This window comes from Rhinoraja longicauda, chromosome 7 (assembly GCF_053455715.1).
Source record: "Rhinoraja longicauda isolate Sanriku21f chromosome 7, sRhiLon1.1, whole genome shotgun sequence".
NCBI lineage: Eukaryota > Metazoa > Chordata > Chondrichthyes > Rajiformes > Arhynchobatidae > Rhinoraja > Rhinoraja longicauda.
Window position 1 is genome coordinate 57,260,640 of NC_135959.1, and position 23,303 is coordinate 57,283,942.

At 39.5% G+C, this 23,303-nt stretch overlaps 1 protein-coding gene across 1 annotated transcript in view; it reads right to left on the minus strand.

The window, feature by feature from the left end:
* The window catches only part of dlg2 (discs, large homolog 2 (Drosophila)), a 507,064-nt gene that overhangs the window by 24,359 nt on the left and 459,402 nt on the right, over window positions 1-23,303 (minus strand). Inside the window, 5 exon segments of the mRNA XM_078402648.1 lie at window positions 5,951-6,123; window positions 16,080-16,181; window positions 18,154-18,204; window positions 19,278-19,319; window positions 20,600-20,699. Coding sequence (XP_078258774.1) covers window positions 5,951-6,123; window positions 16,080-16,181; window positions 18,154-18,204; window positions 19,278-19,319; window positions 20,600-20,699 — 468 coding nt within the window.

Genomic DNA, 23,303 nt, shown 5'->3' on the forward strand with positions numbered 1-23,303 from the left:
AAAAATACGTTGTCTTTTACAGTAGAAATAATAATGCATTCAGCAGGAAATCCTGTAAGTAAAAATTAGATGAACTTTCAACAACCACATTTACAGTTAAATGTCATTATCAGGATGGAGTGATGGGTGAATCACTAGAGTGGCAAACCATAATTTTAGTTGGCATCAAGAACACCACTATTATTTCTATAACAATATATTCTTGATAAACTCACCTGAATAAAGTAGAAATTGTCCATTCCAGAATAAATATATATTTATTGCAAGATGGTGCTTAACAACGTCCAATCTCACTGACTTAATGAAATGAATCTTTACAAATGCGGAGTCACATTTTCAGAGGCATGGAAACAAGCCCTCTGGCTCAACCCAGTGACCAACTAAGTGTCTATCTAAGCTAGTCCTATTTGCCTGTGGTTGACCTATATCCCTCTAAACCTCTCCCTATTAATGTATTTGTCCAAATGTTAGAGTCATGAACTCATAAAATGTATTTTAAATGCTGTTATGGTACCTGCCTCAAACACCTCCTCTGGCAGCTCATTCAATAAAACCACCACCCTCCAAGTGAAAAAGTTGCCCTTCAGGTTCCTATTAAATCTATCTCCTCTTACCTTAAACATATGTCCTCATTCTCCTACCTCGGGTTAGAGACTCCGTGCATTTACCCTATCAATTCCCCTCATCATTTTATACACCTCAATAAGATCACCCCTCAGCCTTCTGCACTCCAAGGAATAAAGTCCTAGCCTTCTCAATCTCTCCCTGTGGCTCAGGCCCTCGAGTCTTGGCAACTTTCTTGTACATCTTGTCTGCCCTCTTTCCAGCTTAATAACATTCTTAATAACATTGCAGGGTGACCAAACTGAACAGAATACACCAAATGCAGCCTCACCAATGTTTTGTACAACTGTAACATATGGCTTTGTCAAAGGCTTTTCTGAAGTCCAAATAGATAACATCAACTACCATGCCCTTGTCAACCTTCTTTGCTACTTATTCAAAATACTCAATCAAATTAGTGATAAACTTGATCCCAGCTGCAAATACCTGGCCCACGTCTCCTTCTTTTTCCAGACCAGATCCTCAATGTTTTTCGTCATCCGGGCTTCCTTCTCCCAGCAGCTTTGCTCTTCACTTTAACAGGCACATGTATGCTTTGAACACTCACCCTCACACTTTTAAAAGCATTCCAAGCATTCAGACGTCCGTTTGCCCACAAACAACTACAGCAATTAACCTGAGGAAGATTATGCCTAAAATCATCAAAGTTGGCCTTGGCCCATTTCAGAATTTTAGAAGGACAGCCCGCCCTGTTCTTATCCATTTAAAGCTAATAGAACTGTGGTTGCTGATCCCATCAGATTCACACACCAAAACATTAGTCACTTCCATCACAATTTCCTGACAATAAGCGAGTTCGTTATTCCGACTGAGCATGCACAGGGGGCATAGAATTGTTGCGGGGGCATAGAATTGTTGCTAGCTGATCTACTACGTGTCAACAAACCTTCGTTTCATCTGTGTTTTCCAGTTTTTCTCCATATAGGTTAGGAAATACGGCTCCGGGACAAGTTAAAGAGTCGGGGAGAGTTGAGGGGAACTCGCCACATAAAGCAAAAAAAACTACAAATTCATTGTAGTTTTTACTAATTAACCATATATACACCAAATTAACAGTTTTGAAAACAGTAATTTCTGACATGTTTGGAGAAAAACTCGAAAAACGGATGAAACGAAGGTTTGTTTACACATAGATCAGCTGGCGACAATTCTATGCCCCTGCGACCTTTGACCCGCGCATGCTCAGTCGGAATATCAAACTCGCTTATAGGTCAGGCTTTACCTTCTCCCTTGTTTGGCCCTGTACATATTGCCTAAGGAAACTTTCCTGCACACTTTTGACAACTCCACCTTGTTTAAGCGCTTGACACTATGACAGTCCCAGTCTCTTTTGGGAAAGTTTAATTCCACCTCCCCTGCTACGACAATCCTATTTGTCTTGTAACTGCCTACAACCTCCTGGCCTACTTGTTCTTCTAATTTCCATTAAGTAAGTGCCTTACCATACACTCCCAATAAGATAATGTCCCTTTTTTATTTTTCAATTTCACCCACATACTTTCACTGGATGAACTATTAATAATGTAATCTCGGACAACTGCTGTGATGTTCTTCTTAATCAGTAAAACAACTGCCCTCCTCGTTTACCCACATCTCTGTCTTGCCTGTGACACCTGCATCCTGAATCCCTGCCCCTGCACCAATTCGTCAGCCATGCATTCAGATGTTCTTTTTTTCCTATTCTTCCCCTCACTTGCACGTCACTGGGGGCAATCTGGAGATTACTACTCTCAAAGTCCTGCTTTTGAACCTTTTGCCTAACTCACTGCATTCACTCTGCAGGACCTCATCCTATTTCCACCTAAGTCGTTTTTGCCATGATTATGTTTTGCAGCCACTCAGAGACATCCTTGTCCTTAACAACAGGAAAGTAACGCACAATCCTGGAGTCCCATTTACAGCCACAGAATCTCCTGTCTCGCCCCTCGATCTATCGAGTCACCTATTACTAAAGTCCTGTCTGACTTTACCCTTCCCTGCTCCATCGCAGTCAGTCTTGGTGCCATAACCTGGATGCCACTGCTGCTTTCTCCTGAACAGTCATCCCTCCCCCAAACAATATCCATATATATTGATGGAAATGGCCACAGGGGATTCCTGTATAGCCTGTCTACACCCTTTATCCTTCCCAATGTGAGCCCAGCTACATTTTGCTTGCACCTTAGGTGTAACCACCTCACTAAAACTACTATCAATGGTGCTCTCAGCTTCCCAGATGATCCCAAGTGCATCCAGCTCATACTATCAGTCAGGAGCTGCAGCTGGACACACATCCCACAGGTGTAGTCAATAGTAACATCAGGGAATGTCGGAGATTCCCTGATCTCTGACATTTTGCAGGAGGAGCAGACCACATGGAAATCCCACACAGCCACTCCAAAAAAGGCTGCTCCAAATTTTTGGAGCACTTGTTCAGATTTTAATTGTTATTGGAGATTTTAAAATAGTTCAAACTTTTTCTTACTGCCTCTTTACCGTACAGATTTTTCTTTCTGAAGAAGTGTCCTGACCTAAAACGACGCCTATTCGGGTTCTTCAGAGATGCTACCTTATCCCGCTGGGCTACTCCAGCACTGTGTGTCTTCTCCTGTATTATTTATTATTATGCTCGATGATTTAGATTCATAAATAACTCTTCAGTCGGTTTGGTTGAGTAGATATAAAATTACTTTCCCCATGCTCATAGATTCCAGATATTAGATTCTGCACCTACAGCTAGTTCCAGTTGAACAAACTTCCATTGAGTGATTATGGGCACTGTAAGTGAAATGAATGTCACTGAGCCATTGTAAAATATGGCCTAATGATATCGTTGTTGACACACAGCTTTGTGTACAGGGTATAAATAAAGTTTCCATCATGTCTTCGACAACTGTGATTTTTGCCACTTATACTTACTCTGAAAGGAAATGACTGGTCACCCATATCCAATTAATTCATTTAGGAAAACATGACTTGCTAGTGAAGAGTAGAGAGCACAAATTCAAAGGTAGGAGAGTTCTCCTTGGTTTTGGACAATAGCACAAATAGCTGAATCCTTCACATTTTAAATTACAAAACAACTGTCTGTAGGTCTACTGATGTTTTATTTTATTTGGTCTTTTTATTAATGTTTTATTGCTTTATTAATGTTTTATTTTAATTGGTGTCAAAAATAATTAAGATATCAATTTGATTATTTTAATATGGATATTTGATTGATATGTTTTTGCTTTAAAATTAAAATGTGTGACAACTGAAGGAAATACAATTAAGATGAAACAATTAGTTATTTTAATATGTCAAATATGATAATCAATTGTACTAAAATTTGAACATTTTAAAACCTTGATTGATCTCTAAAATGTTTGCAAAGAATTAGAACAAAAATTATTTAAGAATGACAGATTATTTATTATTTTATATAGAATTCTGGAATCAAAAGTCAAAAGTCCAAACTGTTTCAGATTGAATGTAGAGTCATATCAGAAAAAAATGGGTTTTCTATAATTAGCAAACAAATGGATTCTGAGCCCAAAAAACACAGACTAATAATATAGGCGTAACTCAGCGGGTCAGGCAGCATCTCTGGAGTGAAAGAATGGTTGGAGACTGAAGAATGGATTCAGTCCAGTGCCGGATTAACCTAGTAGCAAAAGTAGCATATGCTAAGGGCCCCGCATTTTCGAGTGGGCCCCACACTAAATATTTCCTCAGCCTGAAGATTTAAAAAAAACTAAAATACATTATTTCTGAGTGTTGTTTTGCACAAGCCAACCTTACCCTTCCCTCCTCACCCTCTTCCCAGCCCCACGACAGTCCCGACTGAGATTAAACGGCCCCTGTAACGCATGGCTCAGTTTGGGCATGTCGATCTGCGGGCGTGTCTTGGTCCCCGGCGCTGTGTGGGCCGCTCCATCCCACCAATCGCTCCGCACTCTGTCCCGGCACAGTGACGTTTCCGGTCCGGCCAGCTCCGGCTTCTCCTGCGCCCACTCCGCCTCTTGCTCCTAGGGGGCCCCCTGACGAAGCCCCAGTCCACGCTGATGGGCTGCCCGACCAGCTCCGACCCATTCAAACCCTCCATGGCCGCCTGCTCCTCCTTGTGGCCTAGGTCTCGTACTCCACTAGAGCATAGGCCTTGAGATAGCCAGTGCGCCGGTCCAGGTTGAGGTGCAGGTTCTTGATCTCACCATACTTGGCAAACTTGTTGTGGATGTCCTCCTCGATGGCTTCCTCCTGGACCCCGGTCACAAACAGGATCCACCCCTTCACCGAGCGTTGAGGGCCTGATTCAGTGCGGTCTTGCTCCACGGAGTCGTAGTCTTTTTGCAGCCTGGATTGAGCGCCTTCCTCAGAGCCAAATCGTTGCCCCTTCCTCTTCTTCACCTTCTCCTTCAGTTTGTGGATACTTTCGTCACCCTCGTCGTCCATGGTGAAGTCCTTGCCACCCACCACATGGAGGTCCAGCAGATGTGTGACGTTTCGGGTCGAGACCCTTCAGAAGGGTCTCGACCCGAAGCGTCACCCATTCCTTCTCTCCCGTGATGCTGCGAGATGGGTTGCTATGCAACCTCCATTAGGCGGCGGCCGGGCTACATTGTTCCGACCTCCGGAAGGTCGGCACAGATTTTAACCAGCATCTGCAGTTTTTTCGTACCTACACTGTCTGGGCCTACAGCCTCCGGGCCTACAGCAACCCCCAGGCCTAATATGGGACAAGGACGGTCCCGTATGTGACAAGCCAATTGAGCCCAAAATATGGGATGTCCCGGCTAATACGGGACAGTTGGCAACCCTAACCTCTAGACAGTGTAGGCCCGGGCGCCGCTTAAGTGAGGTTGCGTAGCAAACCCGCCTCCCAGACCGGGCGGCTGCCATTGGTGGAGCAGGAGCACATGACCGCTGGCTGGGTGAGGTCACGTGGGGCGCGGGGCGGTGGCATCACCTTGTCCCATATTTTGGAGTGAGGAAGTTGACAACCCTGGCTACAGGCCCCGCACTAGCTTAATCCGGCCCTGGTTCAGACTGAAGAAGGGTCTCGACCCGAAACGTCACCCATTCCTTCTCTCCAACCCATTTCTTCACTCCAGAGATGCTGCCTGCCCCGCTGAGTTACTCCAGCATTTTGTGTCTACCTTTGATTTAAACCAGCACCTGCGGTTCTTTCCTACACTAATAATATAAGGGCTTTGCTCCAAATCTGAAACAAAGGGTATTTCTTCTGGAATGCTTGATGATACTGAAAAAAATTAACTTCCAAATACCTTTTCTTTTATCTTCAACCAAAATTGACTTTGTGTACCACAGAATATTGTTCTCTTTAAAATTTAAAAAAACAACTTACCCTTTCAGCCACATATTTTACAGATTGGACGCTAGTTCCGTATAGATTATCATTGTATTGTCCCGCTTCGATGAATTTGTGTTCTTGGATGTCCTTTTCCATCTGATCTCTACAAGTAACAAAGTGATAGTCTCTTCCATCCATTTCATAATCACGCTTTGGTCTTGTGGTATCTGTATAAGAGAATAAGAAAAAAAAAATTGGGGTATTTTAAAAGCAGATTCCTTGAAAATATATCAATGCTATATCAACCTAACTTTGTCTAGCTCTAAAAAAAAAGGTCTAAAAATGTCTGCAGCATGCTGCATATTTTACTTTCTGATGTATTGCATTTAAAATGCACAAATTTGAAAGAAGTATGCAGAGTACATATTCAAAAATACGGGAAAGGTTTTTCTCCAAATTAGCTTTATAAAATCATCTATGAAATAATTTTATTGGTGATATAATTGAATACCACAATGGAAGTCTTTCAAAACACAGTGTGCTTCTTAATGCACACAGGAGTTGCTATTTTCTGACAAGCACTGATATGTAGTAAATTATATCTTAGAATTTTTTTATCTATTTAATGAAATAGTACTTATGTATGATATCAGTATGTTAATAAGAACACTTTCCGAGAGAGCAACTTGATTCCATTACCAGAATATTTTTATTAAACAAACTGTTAAACTATATACCCTGGTTACAATTTGCCAAAAATGAATCTCAAAAGCAGATGAGCATTTTATAACCATTAACCATTCATTTTCATTTTACCATTTAATTTTCAGTTCTCTATTGGTGCCCTGCCATTATTTTCTATAAGAACCTCTTACCAACCAAGAGATGCAACATAGCTGGGGGAAATCTGAATGATTATCTACCGTCCTAACTTTCTAAACTGTACCTTGCTTCAGCATTGTTATTGCATCATGATCTTGTTGCACAATGAACTGCAAGGAATTAAAATTAAGTCCCATAAAAATGACACACTAAATTTATCACAGACTGTGGACTCCTAACAAGCAGTGACAGCTCACTGAACATGTCTGCCAATTTAGGAACTGCTATTTGGCAGCCCGGCCATTCAATCATTTTGATAAACCAACAACGTCAGTTCAGAGTTCTGAAGTTCCTTAAATTATTTTACTAGAATACATCTTGCATAATGAATCTTGCAAGGATACTAATTTTGTTACATCAAAAAAAAGGCAGAAAGAAACATTTACTTGCCTGAGAATGAAAGCATTATGGATTTTTATTTTATCGATGAAGCAGGAGCATCAATAGTATGCAAATTCACTTTGAAGAGGTGCAAAATAGCACAAGATGAATTGATGCAAATCTAATTTGGAATAAATATTTCTCAATATAGAATATATTTCTTGAAAATATCTTTCTAAGGTTTATGGATGTTATTATCACAGGTTGACCTGGATTTTATGACGGACTAGACCAAGTGGACCCGTTGGGCCCAAACCACTCCTGCATTGGTGCAACATCCTCTCCTCCCCCTCCCTCCCTCCCCCCTCCCTCCCTCCCCCCTCCTCTTCCCCTCCTCTTCCCCTCCCTCCCTCCCTCCCTCCCTCCCTCCCTCCCTCCCTCCCTCCCTCCCTCCCTCCCTCCCTCCCTCCCTCCCTCCCTCCCTCCCTCCCACTCCATCCCCATCAACCACCCTTATCCTCCTCCCCCCATCCCTCCCTCCCTAGGAGATAGACTTAAACTTTAAAGTGTGAATAACTTAAAAAATATAAAACACTGATTTCAATGAAACTTCTTCCATTAGCACCAATTAGCTCTTTGACCCAACTTGCCCATGATGATGATGCCTCATCTATACTCGATCCACCTGGCTGCATTTGGCCCATATGTCTCGAAGCCTTTCCTATCCATGTACCTGTCTAAAGGTCTTTTAAGTTTTGTTATAGTACCTACCTCAATCTCTTTCTCTGGCAGCTCAATCCATATACCCACCACCCTCTGGGTCAAGGCTCACAAAGATCTAGTTGGGATAGGCTGAGCCTCTCTTGATATTGGTTGATCAGGTAAAGGTTCTAAGAGATTCCTAGTGTTCAGAAACAGTAATCAACAGATACCAGCTCCCTGAGCACTCACGGCAGTCTAACATTACCCGGACATGCATTGAACACCCTATGGACAACAGCCACTTGTTAAATTTTAGTCAACATCACAAGATGAACCTTGACCTAATATTTGGTTACTCTAATATCTAGAGGGCAAATTGTAAGTCACACAATATTTCACCTGGAGATACATTTTTCCTTTCTTTTGTAATTATTCATTCACAAAGATGTTAGAAATCCCTCATGATAAGCATATTAGCTAGCTGGGTGGATGATTCAACAGCAACATGAAATAATTCCTCAGGCATATTCACCCAACTTGCACTAAACATTATTCCCGTTATTCCCTTTATCATGTATTTGTACACTGTGATTGTAATCGTGTATTGTCTTATCGCTGACTAGTTAGCTGGCAACAAATTTTTTTCACTGTATCTCGGTACACATGACAATAAAGTAAACTCAACTCCAGAATTAACACAAATGATGATAATTCCCAATTTGCTCAGACACATAGTCTACTGTACATTATTATTTTCCTTTCTCCATATATTTTTAAAGCACACAAATCAACATGGCAAATATTTTTATAAAGCTATACAGCATGGAAACAGGCTCTTCGGTACAGCATGCCCTTATGAATAAGATGCCCCATCTACATTAGTCCAACCTGCCCATGTTTGACACATATCCTTCCAAACCTTTCCTATCCATGTACCTGTCCAAATGTCTTTAAATGCTGTTTTAGTAACTACCCCAACTATCTCCTCTGGCATTTTCCATATATTCATCACCCTCTGTGTGAAAAAGTTGCAGCTCAGGTTCCCCTTAAATCTTTCCCCTCTCACTTAAAACCTATGTCCTCTGGTTCTAAATTCCCCTACTCTGGGTAAAAGGACTGTGCATCTACCCAATCTGTTCCCCTCATGATCTTATCCTCCTTAATAAGATCATCTTTCATCCTCCTGCAATCCAAAGAATGAAGTCCTAGCCTGTCCAACCTCTCCCCGTAGCTCCGGCCCTTGAGTCCTGGCAACATCCTCGTAAATCTTCTCTGCATTCCTTCCATCTTAACACCATCTTTTCTGTAGGAGGGTGAGCAAAACCTTACACAATATTCCAAATGTGGCATCACCAATGTCTTGTACAACTGTGACATAACATCCAGAATCTATATTCAATACCCTGACCGATGAAGGCCAATGTGTCAAAAGCCTTCTTGACCACCCTATCTACCTGTGACGCAACTTTCTAGGAAATATGCACCTGCACTCCTGGATCTCTCTGCTCTACAACACTACCCAGAGTTCTGCCATTCATTGTGAGGGTCCTGCGCTGGTTAGACTTCCCAAATGCAACACCTCACACTTATCTGCATTAAACTCTATTAACCGTTCCTCAGCCCACTTGCCTACTGATCAACCTCCTGCTGTTATTTGTGATAACCATCTTTGCTACCTATGATTCCATCCATAGTATCATCTGCAAATTAAACTTTTGTACATCCAATTAAGACCAAAGGCAAAACCATATAAGCATTGAGCAAGCACTCTTATGCAGTCCCTTGGACTGCCTTCCATATCTTTTTGCCTATTCTACTACTTCTGTGCAATTTACACCCAAACACTGCAACTAAGTTGGTCTTGGTTTCAAATTGCACTCTTAAGCATTTGTGTGGAGACAAGGCTATCCAGCTTTGTTATGCACCATCTTGCCAGGAAATTCAGCAGTCAGTAGTAGCTGGCTGATGGGTAATAACAAGGACAATTTCAGATAGATCCCCGGAAAGAGGCTAACAGTTTTGTACTTCACTGGTAGAGGAGATTGTTGGAATGCCATATGAATGCTGTTTTATATACTTTCTTAAAATTGTTTAATTGTGAACAGATTGTTTTATTTGGTTTGGGAAGGTAATTGTTATTGAATTAAACTGAGGTAAAAACATGAACCTGATGCAATTAAATGTTCTATTTGCACTCAAAGGGTTGAACACATGGAAGCATATGTAACCTTTGAAAGTAGGTATATTTGACCCTTCATTCTTCCAGCCACTTTCCAAGCTGCTCACATACTACACAGTGTGAAGATAATGAAAGACATTACCCTTTCTCGATAGAAACATTTTCAGATTTACCATGGGCAATAAAGTGTCAGTCATAAGTTGACTGATAGGAATGATGACTTTGCTAACAAAGCTGTTGGGGCTGTTGTGATATTGCTGGGACTACTTTGTGTATCCCAAGGACTACTTTGTTTGCATGTGCAGGAATGCGTATATAAGAGGTTGGTGTGATTGGGTGGTCACTCTGGATCCAGATGACCACGGAATAAACAGCCTGGAGTTGAGCTCCAGCATTGTAACCTTTTATACACGTGTACTTGTGGTCCGTCCAGAGTCACTAAAGGTACAACAGGTACCGGACCACGAAGTACAACAGGGGCAACAGAGAGAGAGAGAGGGTGAGGGAGAGGGAGAGGGAGAGGGAGAGGGAGAGGGAGAGGGAGAGGGATGCAAATAAAGCGTCCATGACTCTGCCACTTTGGTGACATGAAAAAGTACCAAGAATTCATCACTCATAATCTGAACCTAGGTGTACTGACTAAGAAGCAAGGACACCTAACTAAAGTTAACAGGTTCTTTTATGCAAGACCCTTAAGTGCTCATAACATCAATATTAGGAATATTAGTTAGCGGCTTCAGCTGGGAATTTGTAGCTGTTCCCCCAAAGATAATGGGAAGAGCAGCAGAGACCAAAAGAGAGCTGCTCAGTTCCCATAAAGAAAGGTCAGTCCCTCTCTGCCATAGCCTTTCAAGGTTGAGAAATGATGGAAATGAGTTATTACAACTCATTTCGACACCTCCTGGGTGCTGGTGAAACAGGTGATTTTCTGCTGCCTCCTGCAGACTTCATTTTGGATGATAAAAATTAGCATGTGAAAATTAAACGTGGCAGTTGATTTAAAACAGACTTGGTCACATTTTTGAGGTCAATGGGTGATTTTAAAACTAATTTCATCAACCATATGCTCAAAATATGCCAAGAGTTCAAATCAAAACCTTTATTCAAGAAGAACAGTAGAGATAAACAAACTATATACAGGCCTACATCAGTGGTGGGGAAATGAGTGAAAAGAAATTGTTTGGCACAGGATTAATCTGCACATGGCATGGCGAAGATTAGTGAAGAATTGTCAGCATGGCTTTGATGAGGAGAAATCCCGACTAATTAATTGGATTTAATTTTTCGAAGAGATAACAAAGTGTGTTGATGAAGGTGAAGGAAGGAACTGCCGATGCTGGTTTAATCTGTAGATAGAGTGAAGGTGATGCAGTTTATGTAGTCTACGTGGACTTCAGTGAGGCCTTTGACAAGGTCTCAATTAGGAGAGTGGTCTATAAAGTAATAATCTGTCGGATTGCGATAATGTTTATACAAGTGTTATATTAACATATTTATAACAGCAGTAACACTTGCAATGAGAAATCACCTAAAGATTTGCTGCAAACAAATATGGAAATGGAAATATTTATTATAAATTATCAATGGAAATTCAAAATGGTAACTTTTATTATAAATTACCCGCGGAAATCTCAGTATGATAACTTTTGAAATGGGGTAACCGCTGAGTCTTTCTTGTCTCAGTAGAGAGATGGTATCAGATGCAGAGTTGTTAAAGCAAACATGGCAATGTCAATATAAAATCAATAGGATACATAAAAGATTGAGGAGTGAATATATCAAAAGCTTCAAATGGCACTGATACCATGAGGAACAAGTGAAACGATCACTGATAGAGAAGTCCCAGGCAATCATATGGTAAAAATTGCACATTGACATTTTGCTGAAAAAACTGGATGAGCATTAATATGTAACCATGACTGAGAAGTCTTTGATATTAAGAGTGTGTCTCTGGCATGCATCCAGACACCTCCAAAGAATAAAATCTTATAAAGTCCTGGGAATACATTTTCACTTTGGGTTGCATTTTCTGGCTGGCAACTGCAACCGACAGTACAAGTCTCATGACAACCATTTTGGTTATTATGCCAGCAATGGTAGTTCCCAATAAATAAAACTTATAATACTTCAACTGCCAGTGCATAAAATACCATTGGCACCTCAGAGTCCCCACTGTAATAAGCCAATTGGCACCCTGCTCACCAAGATTTGTTTTCACATCTCTTACTTTAGAACATAGAACACTGCAGCACAGGAACAGGACATTCAGCCCACAATATCTGTACCGAACGTGATGCCAAATTAAACTAATCTCCCCCGCTTCCACATGATCTATATCTTTCCATTCCCTGCATATACACGTGCCTATTGAAAAGCCTCTTGAGCACCACTAAGTAAATTCAGAATTTCATTGTTCTATTTGGTACATATGACAATAAAACACTCTTGACACATTTGCCTTCACCACCACCCCTTGCAGCATGTTCCAGGCACCCACCACATCCTGTGTAAAAAAACTTGCCCCGAACATCACCTTTAAACTTTTTCCTTCTGACCTGAAAGCTACGCCCTCTAGTCTTTTAGACATTTCCACCCTGGGAAAAAGGCTCTGACTGTCTACCTTATCTATGCCACTCCATGTATACTTTTATATTCTTCTATCATATCTCTCCTAAACCTCTGACATGCCAGAGAAAACAATCTAAGTTTGTTCAATCTCTCCTTATAGCTAATCATCTCTAATCCAAACAGCATTCAAGTAAACCAATTCTGTATCCTCAAACAGTGTGGGAACAGGCCTTTTGACCCAACTTGCAAATGCCAACCAAGGTGCCCCACCTACACAGTCCCACCTACTTGCATTTTGTCCTTCTTCCTCCAAACCTTTCCCTCCATGTACCTGTCCAAATGTCTATTAAATGTTGTTATAGTATTCACTTCAATTAACTCCTCTGGCAGCTCATTCCATATACCCACCATCCATTGTGTGAAAACATTGTCCCTCAGATTAATATTAAATCTTTTTCCCTCACCTTAAATCTATGTCCTATGGTTCTTGATTCCCCGACTTTGAGTAAAACATGGTGCATCTACCCTATACATTCTCCTCATGATCTTATACACCTCTATAAGATCACCCCCTCATCCTCATGGTCTCAAAGGAATAAAGTTGTAGCCTGCCCAACCTCTCCCTATAGCTCAGATCCTTAAGTCCTGGCAAATCCATGTTGCTGCAATTCTAGTACCTACACAGCAAAATGAGAATTTGGCCACCAGCCTAAAAAAACTTCTCTCTGCCCACCCACATTTCCCGTTTAAATCACACTTGCTTTCTCGTTTTCCAATTCTAGCAGAGTCAATAATCTCAAATGCTGACCATTTCTCTCTGCATAGACACTGCCTGATCTGCAAAGTTGTTCCAGCATTTTCTGCTTTTGTCTTGGTTTTCCAGTATCCGTATTTTTTCTCCAAAAAAGACTTATTATTTTATTTTATCACCCTTGCAATAGATTGCATTTCCCCATTTGCCTTTGTGCAGTGTCACAACACGGGTCATTGTCTTTCAACGACACAAATATTATAAACCCCGTTATTCTCCCACTCAACAGCCTTGAGCATACAACCTAGCTTAGTGTATAAATATTAGAGCGAAAACTGAAGATGGAAGCTTATTCCCCAATTGTATCTGCATTAGCTGCAATCTGCTTTTTCTTCCTAAGTTTATACATTGTTATGTCTCAGGTGTCTTCTAAGTATGCGTACAGAAATCTTTTAATGATGAAAGTAGTGAAAAGCAATGCCCTGATTCACTTGAAACTTTCTAGTATCAAGGTAGAAACAGAACAGCTTCCATTAATGATAGCACAGATAACTGCACTTAAGTCCTTGATCGATTAATCGTTAGTGCAGGGGGCACTCCTAAGGACCTTCTACAACACTGTGGTTGCATCAGCCATTTTCTTTGGAGTGGTCTGCTGGAGCAGCAGTATCTCAGCAGTGGAAGGGAAGAGACTCGACAAGCTGGTCAGGAAGGCCAGCTCTGTCCTGGGTTGTCCCCTCGACAGTGCAGGTGGTGGGAGAGAGGAGGATGATGGCAAAGTTAACATCGCTGCTGGACAACGACTCCCACCCCATGCAGGACACTGTCACTGCACTAAGTAGCTCCTTCAGTGACAGACTCCTTCACCCCAAGTGCGTGAAAGAGAGATATAGGAGGTCCTTCCTTCCCGCTGCTGTGAGACTGCACAACCAGCACTGCTCCCAGCAGACGAGTCAACAGTAACAGTTAAGAATACACAGAAAACTGATGACAATTTATCCTTGTCTTTACTTTTATTTGTAATGAATGATCTCTTGCTATCCACTTTTCTGCTGTAACACTGTAAATTTCCCCGGTGTGGAACGAATAAAGGAATATATTATTATTATTATTATTATTACTAACCGGGGATGGGGTGGTTTGGGTAGGAAAGGACGAGTGGACCAGGGAGTTACGGAGGGAATGGTCTCTGCGGAATGCAGAGAAGGGAGGGGATGGGAAGATATGGCCAGTGGTGGGGTCCCGTTGTAGGTGACGGAAATGTTGGCGGATGATTTGTTGGATCCGCTGGCTGGTGGGGTGGAAGGTGAGAACGAGGGGGATTCTGTCCTTGTTGCGAGTTGGGGGAGGGGGAGCAAGAGCGGAGCTGTGGGATGTAGAAGAGACCTGAGTGAGAGCCTCATCTATAATGGAAGAGGGGAAGCCCCGTTTCCTGAAGAATGAGGACATCTCTGACGCCCTAGTGTGAAACACCTCATCCCGGGCGCAGATGCGGCGTAGACAGAGGAATTGGGAGTAGGGGATAGACTTTTTGCAGGGGACCGGGTGGGAAGAAGTGTAGTCCAGATAGCTGTGCGAGTCAGTGGGTTTATAATAAATGTCCGTCACTAGTCTGTCTCCTGTGATGGAGGTGGTGAGGTCCAGAAACGGGAGGGAGATGTCGGAGATAGTCCAGGTATATTTAAGGGCAGGATGGAAATTGGAAGTGAAGTGTATGAAGTCAGTGAGTTCTGCATGGGTACAAGAGGTAGCACCAATGCAGTCGTCAATGTAGCGGAGGTAGAGTTCGGGGATGGGACCGGTGTACGCCCGGAACAGGGATTGTTCGACGTACCCGACAAAGAGGCAGGCATAGCTTGGGCCCATGCGAGTGCCCATAGCTACGCCTCTGGTTTGGAGGAAGTGGGAGGAGTCAAAGGAGAAGTTGTTAAGGGTAAGAACCAGCTCTGCTAGGCGGAGGAGAGTGTTGGTAGATGGGGATTGGCTGGTTCTACGGTCGAGGAAGAAACGGAGGGCTTCGAGACCATCCTTGTGGGGGATGGAAGTGTAGAGTGACTGGACACTCTGGACACCGGCATTATATTAATAATCTCTCATCATCTCTTGTGAGTTTCTCACCATTGTAGACCTGCTGCTGACACGAAGATCAATGCTGTCTGTCTCTAACCTTGCGGTTTCATCCATTGAAGTTGTAGATCCTGCCTTCTGCTGGGAGCTGATTCCCAGCTATTCAGTACAGTACAGTTTAATCCCAGGCCTCTTGTTTTCACACCTTACACTTCCTTATCTCTCCTCTGACTCTCAGTCTGAAGAAAGGTCTCGACCCGAAGCCTCACCCATTCCTTCTCTCCAGAGATGCTGTCTGTCCTGCTGAGTTACTCCAGCATTTTGTGTCTATCGCCAGTTAATTTAGCAGCCTGTGATGTCCAACCTCAATCTCACCGGCAGTCCATGTTATTGTTTACATGCAATGCCTTTGCCATTCTCAAACATTCCACAATGTTTCTTACTCGCAATCACTTTGTACGTTTAACCTCAAACAAAGCTATTAATTTCTCAACTAGATAAGTGGATGACATCGTGGAAAGGAATAGGTGTACAATAGAACTTCTGAAACAATGCTCTGCACTGCACAGAAGTTATATTTAAGTGTGATAATTACCTTAATATTGATAATTATCTTTCTCAACTGCAAAGTGTTTGAAATACAAAACATAGAGCAAAACCTAAATATCACTAAGTTTATAGTCAGAAATAATTGGGACACATGCATTACTTACGTGGAACACATGAGCCGAATTTGTCTGGGAATTCTGATATCAGATCATCATTAACCCGATCTTTCATTGGACCCAGGATAATGACAGGTCTACTGTAATTAACTGACAAACAAAGAAATAAATATTACTTTATAAATCATGTAATGTCACTTTAATGATACACCTTGCTATGAGAAGTTGTCAATTAATCTCTAAATTAGGCAATTTTGTTAATTATCTTGGCTGCAGCATTTATTGCTGTTTGCACTAAAAATGCTCAACTGTCTGTTGATTTTGTAATTTAATTGTCTGCTTGAGTCACAAACCTCCTCTGCAGGGAAGTGGGGTGTAATTGGGCTGGGTCTTTGAATCAGTGAATAGGTGCCACAAAGTTCCATTGATTTTTGGAGCCAGTGTGATAATCCCTGCTGTGCTGAACATGAATACGACCTCTTTGTTTCTTTTATTAATTTGTAACAGATACACTAAATTGCAGTAAGATTGTTTAAAAAACTAAACTAATCCTTTATTTTGCAAAATTTCATATAAACGGTTCTTGGTGAGTGATGAATTCTTAAATATTACTCTAATACATATTAAATAGATAAGTATTACAGCTTACAATTGGAGTAAATGGAAAATACTTTCAAGACCATTCCCATATTCTAATAAGCCAAAGTTACTAATTTAGAACATTCTTTTTACATTATTTTAAGTAAAATTTGGTTTGGAGATTTAAAAAAATAGAAACAAGAAATAGAATATTTGGATTGGACATGTAGGCCAGTAAGTACAAAAGCAAGAACGATGACAAAAAAGAAAGAAGGATGATGTGGCTTCAAAACATAAACACAATTTTAAAAAGAGCATAATGAGCTAAATGTGCTTTTCGTTTGTCTAAAAATCACTATTTGACTCATTATTGATATGCCATAATGCAATTTTAATTTTAATAAAAACTCTCCATCATTCTCTCCATACAGTATTGGAAGATCTTTAGGCCCATCAAAATGGTTCAATTTAAGATGAGACAGTTGACAGGATATTGTTATGATGACTGACTATAAAATGTGTAAAAATATTTACAAGTGATGATGAAGATGATGATGATAATTTATTATCTTTTTACCATAACAAGGTACAGTGAAATTCTTTGTTTTTGTATACAAAGTACACAAAAGCGATGCCACAAAGATGCTGACAAAGTTACAAAAAGTACTCATCCCTTCTTCGTCCCCCGTCCCCTCACTAGGTCCCCCCCCGACAGATAACTAAGCCGAATAAGGTTTAACGAATGTGCCCATAGTTTTTAAAGGGGTTGATGGATTAAAAGGTGAGAGATTAACTTTACTTGTGAGCAAAATGGATAACAATAGGCATTGATAAAAAAAATCTTGGATGACAAGTTTGGAGTAAGAAACATATTAACACAATTAACACCAACGGAAAATTAGTAAGTCATTTACTTGGAAACTAGACAAATGATGAAGAAAATGCACCTTATTTGTTTTTTTCCCCTCGAACTAAATGGCGTATCCCCGTCATAGAAGAATACTGACAAAGGTTATCAAATGTGTTGGAAAGTAGTGACTTATGTGAGATTAGATAAAGAAATTTAATCAGAGATATTACTTAAATGTGTTTACGAAACATTTAAGAAAATGGGTTGTTCTTATGTTGCCATTTTCATTAACAGAATGTGAAACCAACCATGAAATGATCAATGCAATGATATATAGAAGCAGAGTAAGTTACATAGTTTCTTTGGTTTGGATACTAAAAAGGAAATGCAAAATAGAATATTTGGATTGTACATGTAGGACAATAAGTACAAAAGCACGGAGTTATGGCAATGATTCTTAAAAAAATAAAAATAAAACCATTATGAGCTTTTCATTTCTCTAAAAATATTATTTGATTCATTATCCATATGCCACTAATGAGATTTTAAATATTATTCTTAAAAATTCCAAAATCTAAACCAAAAGAAAAACTCTCCATTATTTAGTCAATGCAGTATTAAACCGACTCACTAACACCTTAGAATGGAGCAATGAAAGCTTTCCTTTTTAATCTATAATTCTGCTTGACTTACTCTCTTGCTGTGTGACTGGTTCATATGAAAGAATGCAGTCTTCTGGGCCTCCTGAACAAAGGAGAAACAAAACATTAATGTTCTTTGTTCTCATTCTTAAAAATAACAGTCATTCACTCATAAACTAAAAGATACAGCAACTGTTTGTATAAAAGGGGCTCCAGGAGTTTAAACTTAAAATCATATGTGGACATTTTGAGATGAATATGCTTTGCAAAGTATTAATTTTCTCTAAAAGTTATTCACATCAGCATTACTGACTACGGAATTGGTGGAAGTTGTTTTTATATATTGAATATAATAAAGCCCAATGTAACAAAGAAAATATTATTAACATTCCAACAAGTTACAGGTGATGTATAACAGCACCGCATTTTTATTTTAAAACAAGCAGCTATTTTTGAACACCTCCAAAATAAGTGAATTGAATGCTGAAAAATTATGCAACAGAAAGTAACTCTGGAAGATAATATGTCAAAATCAGAATTTACACATAAAGTTTATTTTAAAAATGCTTTACACAACATCACAGTTGCCTAAAGAACAAATAAGCAGACCATCATCCAGTAACAACGTGCCTCTGGTTCGATATCCAATATTCACTTGCATTATTCATCTGTACCATTTACCATGATAAAAAATACACGTTAAAGATATTTGATTCCATCAAGTCCCATAAGCAGGAAATAAATATTGTCATTTGTGTTTGTACTGGCTGTTTAGCATATTATATAATTTTATATTTTGCTGTAATATTTTTGGACACTTGGGGGTTGTCGTGAGATGAATACATATATGGGCATAACGTATTGGGAGGAGTCAAAACGAGGCACTATCTGGGAATGCAGAGACGGGATGCGTCAGACATGGAGGGGGCCATGGTGAGATATAGTTCTTACCAGATCTATGACGAGAGAAAAGCTTGGAGAGATACAGATCTGTTTGTATTACTACTTCAATAAACAACGAATTAAACTGGTACATCTTTAAGATCTCTCTGTTTTTGGTTTGCGTCAAGATCGATTACTCCACCCTCTATGAAAAGGTGGCAAGTGGAGAGGACTTTACTGTAAGGACTGAAGTTGCCACTACAAATATAATACTTAAAAATGAAATAAACTTACTGTAGCTGCTTTCACAATCACTGGCATTTGAAGTAACATGTTCTGCAATAATAATAAATCAAATTAGGAAGAATATTTAAAAAATGTTCCAAAGCAATGTTAGAAAAGTTTATTTAAAGTTTATAATCGTATGCATGCTGCATAACAGAAATGTACATAATTAAAACAGAAAGGAGCTTTGGTAGAGAAATAGCATTTAAAAGAGCAGCAGTATTTTTTTCATTTGGCGAAGAGGAGGGGAAGGTGGATAGGGACATTGCAAGGTGCAGAAGGGAATGGAGAGCAATGCAGGATCCTAAACTGTTGAATCTACATGGTGCTGTGCACCCTGGCAGCACAAGCACACAATAATTAATGTATTATAAACAATGAATGTCATCAAGACAAGAAAACACATTCTAAGAGGTATTCTGGACAGAATTTGAGCACTAATTTCAATTACTCATGCAAAAGTATAAAGAAACTGAAAACATTGGAGGATTTATATTGATTTCTGTCGAAGCTCCATCTTTACATGCTGGGATTCTCCTTGGGGATATATGCAAATAATAATTAAAATAAAGGTAATTACATAGTGATGTGTTATTCTGGTCATTCTTCAGAACTTACTCAGAGTCTTTGTTCCATAACCATCGTCGGCTAACCCGGGGATCTCCTGCAGGGTAGTCCCCAGACAGCAAGCAAAGACAGGAAGAATAACCGCAGAAGAGGAAGGAAGAAGTCAGTGGATTTGAACTGAATACTACCATGACAGACCATGCAGATAAGTCAATCAGGAGCCCACTTATACCTGCACATGGCAATGTGCCAGAAAAGTAATTTTTTTCTAGAAAGTTTTTGCAACATACCAAAATGGTGGTTTTCAAAGACAGTATCCCTTTGCTTCTTTAATGTAATTGGATTTCATTCTAACTTAACAACAAATAGATAAAGAGTGTTTGCTGAGGTGTGCAATCTAGTTATACCTTCTGTGACTGTGGTTAGATAAAGGGATGGACAGCGGGATAGAGGATATAACAGAAATCATTCAAAATAATGTACCTATGGCATGGAAATGGCAAACAATCTGAAATTCTGACCATTTCTGGTCAGGTGTCCATTTGTTATGAAATACAATGTACATAGGTTGAAAGAAAAGGGACACAGTCTCATAGCCGTTTCTAAAAAGTTTGGCTTTAGTGGAACAAAAAAAAATGATGGGATCCAGATTGCTGTCAAACATTGGTCACAGTAGTATAGCCTCACCTACCTCTGTGTGAGTGTATTTATATATGGTTGTCTTGTGAGCACTCTCAGCTATGCTGTCTCTTAAGCCTACTTACGTTCTGGATCACTGGCTTCCTGCTCAATGTTGTCCTTGTTCTTGTAGAATGGGAATTTTCGTGAAAAGATGAGGTTCTTTTTACGCTTGTCATTGAATGACTGTGAAGGAGAAAGGGCATGGGGCAAACAAGGACAACTACAGTAAATGCTGTCATACTCATGCTGAGAAACTCACAAGTTGTAAAAGTGGAAGTAACAGCAGCGACGGAACACTTACGAGCCATCTTGTACTAAATTCAGATTAAGCTCACTGTTGGTTTCCTTGGGGAATATATGTTCTGGAAGATGTCAGCCCCTTTTAAGTGTTTAATTGAGGAATCGTTTTAGGCTATGTAAAATATTTCCACTACAGGAGTCTTTATAGGCCCTAGCATATAGAAAAGGGTGGTAATCACTAGTTAATGCATCTGCAGTTCAAAGGTCCTCTGAACGTTTTGATCGAAAAGAATGGAAGTTATCCTGGAATATTAAATACATTACACATTAACTGCAAACTTTTCTTGAGAGTAAGCAAAGCAAAACAATGTGAATCACTGGGCATTAGGATGATACATCTATTAAGGCACTCCACTAAAAGTGAACCCTGTGAAAGACTGAATACATTGGGAATACAGGCCCGTAGACAGTGATCATATTATAGGTATCTTTATTTCAGTGGACACAAAGTTGAGCCTAACATGTTTAGGATTTCCACTGCCTTCTATTTTCTACTGCTGGTAAAGCCACTGAGATTCAGGAGATTTGACATTAAATAACTGGAGAGAAATTTGCAATTTGCTATTCTAGCTTAAGACTTTCATTTAGTATTGTAACCACCCAATGTTCATTTCCAATGAGTGCAATGGCAGTGAAAATCAGATGACTTTTCACTTAGTTTCATACCAAGTGATATTGAACGCTATTGTTCCACCATGATGCAAGCAAAATGGAAAAAAAACAGGGTTCATTTAGAAGCTACCAGCTTTAGTACTGCTGCATTAGTTATAAACCATTAACAATCAACATGCTTTGGCACGTTTGCTTGCCATCCAGTGAAATGATCTGATTAAACTTACACACAATAACCTGATTACTACAAAATACCAGAAACCATGAGGTTTGTTAAAGTTATCATGTTAATTGAATTGATAGGTTATTTTATTAAAGATATACAATATACAATATGATTATCAATTCAATAATGACTGAGATCTTGATTACAAGCAATATGCTGCACAGATATGTGCAAACATTAGGTAGTTAATAATCCCTTACAAAAATTTATGGCTCATAAATAGAAAAGTGATGAAGGAAATCCTGTTATTTATAAATAGTAACTTAATAAGTATTATTGCCACTGCTATTTTACTCCACTTTTACATCTGAACATAATTCAACATTTGTTCAGAAAAAAAATAATTTAAAGAAAAGGAACATATGAACAGAAGACATTGGGCTTGATTTAATAATTTCCCATTCATCAATGTTGTGCCAGGATTAGCTATGATGAGATTGCATGGGCAATGGAACTAGCAATTTTTTTTACATCGCAATACAGAATAATATTGTGTTTGGTCAATACGATGCACAAATGGTTTATTTAGCATTTTGCTGGCAAAGTACAACATGGGATACTGTTGATGAACTCTGAGCATATTCTTTTACACCGATTTGTTTGTTTCATTCGTCTTATTATTTTACATTTAAGATAGTACAGATTTGCAAGAGCTCATAGTTAAGTAGCAATTGGTTCGGGAGAAAGGGAAATACAAATTTCTTCTAGCAAATTTTTACTCATTATGAAAGGCAGATTTTGGGCACAGGATTCAGGATTACATCAAATCTCTTACAAAAAAAAATATGCATAAAGAGCTATCTATTCAAAGAAAGGACTATTAACTCAAAGTAGTTCAGTAAATATATCCTACTCAGTCTATAAATTATTTGGTTTGGAAAGGAAATTAATTAAAATTGTAGATGCTTTTTGAGGCACATATATTGTCTCTCTGGTTATTCTTCAGCAATAATACAACCACATAATTAAATCGTGCCCATTATGAAGACATGTTGCTACTTAAAACAATGCTATGAAACAATACACAAAACATGCTTTGTAGGGGAGTCAAGACAAGGAAGTTAAAGCGGCTAAAATAATAAAACATTGTCCTGTTAACAGTTTTTGGATTCATGCAAGCATACATGAGAAATGCAATTTTAATATTAAAATGACATAAAAAACATGGAATGTAACAGATGTGTGTTTTCTCCAAGATCTGTGTAACTGGGCCTGAGTAATGATGGTTAACATCCAGTTTAAAAAAATCAAATTCTAATCAGAAGCTCAGATTTAGTGAACCCAATTTTCAAACATATCACATCCATGCTTAACTTGTAGCACTGAATGACCAAGTTGCAGCTGCAGATTTTATTTTGCTTCTGAAATTCTGATTCGATTGGAACTAAATTCATAAACAAAGCACAATGAGCAGCATGACTACCTTGTGCATTTAGTGAAGATGAATCTCAGGCCGCGATGGCCATTCTAGCTATAAGAATGCATCAGATTATTTAGATTATCTGTTAAATAATGCAAAGTCGCAATGAAAATCACCATTCTGGTAAATAAATATTATTAACAGTTCCTTATCATCATGTTAATGTTGCTTCTTCCTGCTTTTTGCAAAAACTATTCACGTCCTCTTCTTTCCAGAGACACTGGCTCTG